At 56.5% G+C, this 2,862-nt stretch overlaps 1 protein-coding gene across 1 annotated transcript; it reads right to left on the bottom strand.

Moving 5' to 3' along the window:
* Positions 1-751: 751 nt before the first annotated feature.
* On the bottom strand, positions 752-1,999 carry CUNH17orf50 (chromosome unknown C17orf50 homolog; the record flags this gene model as incomplete). Its single annotated transcript, XM_011387256.2, has 2 exons — positions 752-1,591; positions 1,665-1,999. Coding segments are annotated over 2 exons (516 nt in total), but the record flags the coding sequence as incomplete, so codon positions are not given.
* Between the last annotated feature and the right edge of the window lie 863 nt (positions 2,000-2,862).

The raw sequence follows: 2,862 nt of genomic DNA on the forward strand, positions 1-2,862 counted from the left end.
AGGAACCACGAACACCTACCATGAACGACAGATGTCTCGAGACGTATCATTCCCGCAAGAGTCTTAGCCATGCAACGGGTCAATTCCATATCAAAGAATGGACTCGCGTTCTAACTGTTGTTTTATTCACTTTGCATCCCCAGAGGGCTACACGGGTGTGGGTCAACACCCTAGATCGGTATATGGATCTAAACTGAGAGAGAGAGTGAGAGAGAGAGAGAGAGAGAGAGGGGTGAGGGGAGGGAGAAGCGTCCTTTCCTCAAAAAGCAAAATGTCCTTGCCCCCTTTCAGCCCCTCAGGCCAAATGGAGAATCATGTGTGGCAGGGAGAGGACAGGGGCCTCTTTGGAGGTCTGCACTGCTGCAGACGCTGGGGGATCTGCAGTCTGGGGGAGGCCTTGTGCTCACAGCGGCCCCATTCTCCAGGCCACACACACAGCATTCCAGAAGCTCCTGCTGGCTGGCCAAGAATAGCTGGGATTTCTGGAGAAAGAACCAGCTCCCCCAGCCACCCTGTCTTCTGCCTCAGCCAGTATCAGCGTTTTAGCACCTGGTTCAGTAGTCCTCCCGGCTCTACACACCTGCCAGTGCCTCATTTGTGCACTCATTGACCTCAGCCAGACCAGGCTTCCAGAGGAAGAAAAGAATGGTCTGGCAAGGATAAGCCCTCAGCTCCCCAGGGCATTCCTGGCTCTGTGCCATTGTTTTTGGTTTTTGTTGTTGTTTTTTTTTTTTTCCTCTGCGAAGTGGGGAGAATGGCCTTTGACTGCCTTAGATGCAAGTGCTTTGTTCCACCCTGTCCTGGGGGAGGAGGAGCAGAGGGAGGAGGCTCTTGGCCTGCCCTTTTCCCTCTGGCTTGAACCTCTGGGGAGGGGAAGGAGGGTCAATTTCATCACCCTTCCCAGAGCCACCCTGCCCCCACCTAAAGGCACTGACATTTTGCTTAGAGGCTTTATTGAATGATTTGAGAGGAAGGGGCAGGTTTCTCAGGGGAGTAAGGAAACCTGGAGGTTATTTCCTCTAGGCGATGCCTCTGCCCAGCTGGCTAAAAGGACCTGAAATACCCAGAGATGAATGTGAGGCCGTGCCAGGGGATACGAGTCAGGTGGGCAGTAGGCACTGGGTGCTGCAGGGTGCAGGGTAGCCCTTGGGGGCACTATGGAAGGAATAGGGCTCCTGGTAAGGTTGAGCTCTGCATTAGGTGGGCGCTAGATGACAGGTGGGAGCCCCGCATCGACAGTGGACCTGCTTGCTTAAGTGGGCGCTACGGGAGGGCAGCTTTAAGGAGCAGCTCTGTGGGATGTGCTGGAGAGCGCTCCGCGTCAGGAGATAGAAATTTGAGGGGAGTTTGGGGTCAGGCGAGGATGGAGAGCACAAAGGCTGTGAGTGGGGGCGCACCGGGTCCCCCTCCCTAAGCCCGCACCTCACCTACATCTGGGTGCTCCAGAATACAGTGCTCCACGTAAGCGGGGGGGCTGTGCAGGTTCCTGCATTTCTTGCAGAAAAGGATCTCGCAGCGTGCACATCCCCCACCGCGTGGTGGCCGGCGCCGCGTCTCCAGCACGCACGGCTCCTCCGGAAGGATCCGCTTCCTGCGGGCGGAAACACGGACTCTCAGTACAGCGCGCCATCCCCTCCTGCCAGGGCCCCGGCGCGCGCCTTCACCTGTCCACCGGGGCCGCCAGGCCGCCGAGCAGCGCGAAGGGGCTGAGCCAGCCCCAGAAGCCGCTGTCCGCGCGCCGCAGCAGCGCCACCTGCTGGGTGCTGGACTCCTGGCGCAGCGGGCTGTAGGACACCGAGCCGCGTTCTCGTCCCTCGCTGCTCTCCGCGCCCCCGCACTCCGCCTCGCTCTCGGCTGCGCTCTCCTGCAGCGGCCTCCCCTCGTCTTCCTCCTCCGACCCCTCCTCCGCTGCCTCCGCCTCCTCCTCCCTGGCCCGGGGCTCCTCCAGTTCCTTCTTCCACAAGGGGGTCTTCACGCCTGCGGGCGGGCGGGGAGAAAGTCAGTGCAGGCCCACTGTCCCCGGGGAACCCGGACTGTTGTCCGCAACCCGACTCCGCAAAAAGTCAGGCGCCTGAAGATGGTGCGTGCGAGCCTGCAGGACTCCAAGAGACGGTTACAGTGCCCAGGATTTCCCGTGCGAGGGAGGGCCTGCGAGGCTGCTCCCGATTTCCCAGGTTTCTGCACTTTCTAGCTCAGGACTCGGGGCAAGCCACGTTGCTTCTGCCAAGCTATTTCCTCGTCTGTGAAATGGAAAAAAGTAGTGCCTATCCCTAGGGTTGTTGTGAGGCAGGTATGAGATCGCGTCTGTATAAGGCGACCAGCCCAGGGCTTGGGGAGCGGGAAGCAATCAACAGGAGGTAGCAATGAGGGTTGCGAACCTGGAAAAAATGATGGCTCATCACCTTCTTTCTAATCGGCTCTAGGGCTAGTACTGATCTCTGTGTAGTCTGTCAATAAACATTAAGTGCGCTGGTTGGAATTCTAATGGGTGGTTGTTTATATATATGTAAACATTATATGTACATATATATATATATATATATATATATATATTTTTTTTTTTTTTTCTTAGATGGGACTTCCTTCTTCAAAGTTGGTCTTGCCTTCAGGAAGTCCAGCATCACCTGTGCGGGGTGGGCGGGCGGGTGCGCACACAGTGCCTCGGTATGATTAGCAAAAAGCTCTTCTGATGAGCAGAACAATCGGGAAAAGTGCCCCCTATGGGCAGACCAATTAGAAAAAGGTGTCTCTTCCTCCTTCCAGGCTTGACCCCAATTGCCTGATAGATTTCAGCCACCTTTTACCCCTCTTGCTGATACTTTTGTTCAGGCACAAACTCCACAACTCCAAGCAGTAGTCCCC

The sequence above is a fragment of the Pteropus vampyrus genome, unplaced genomic scaffold (assembly GCF_000151845.1).
Source record: "Pteropus vampyrus isolate Shadow unplaced genomic scaffold, Pvam_2.0 Scaffold1000002620, whole genome shotgun sequence".
Classification (NCBI taxonomy): Eukaryota; Metazoa; Chordata; class Mammalia; order Chiroptera; family Pteropodidae; genus Pteropus; species Pteropus vampyrus.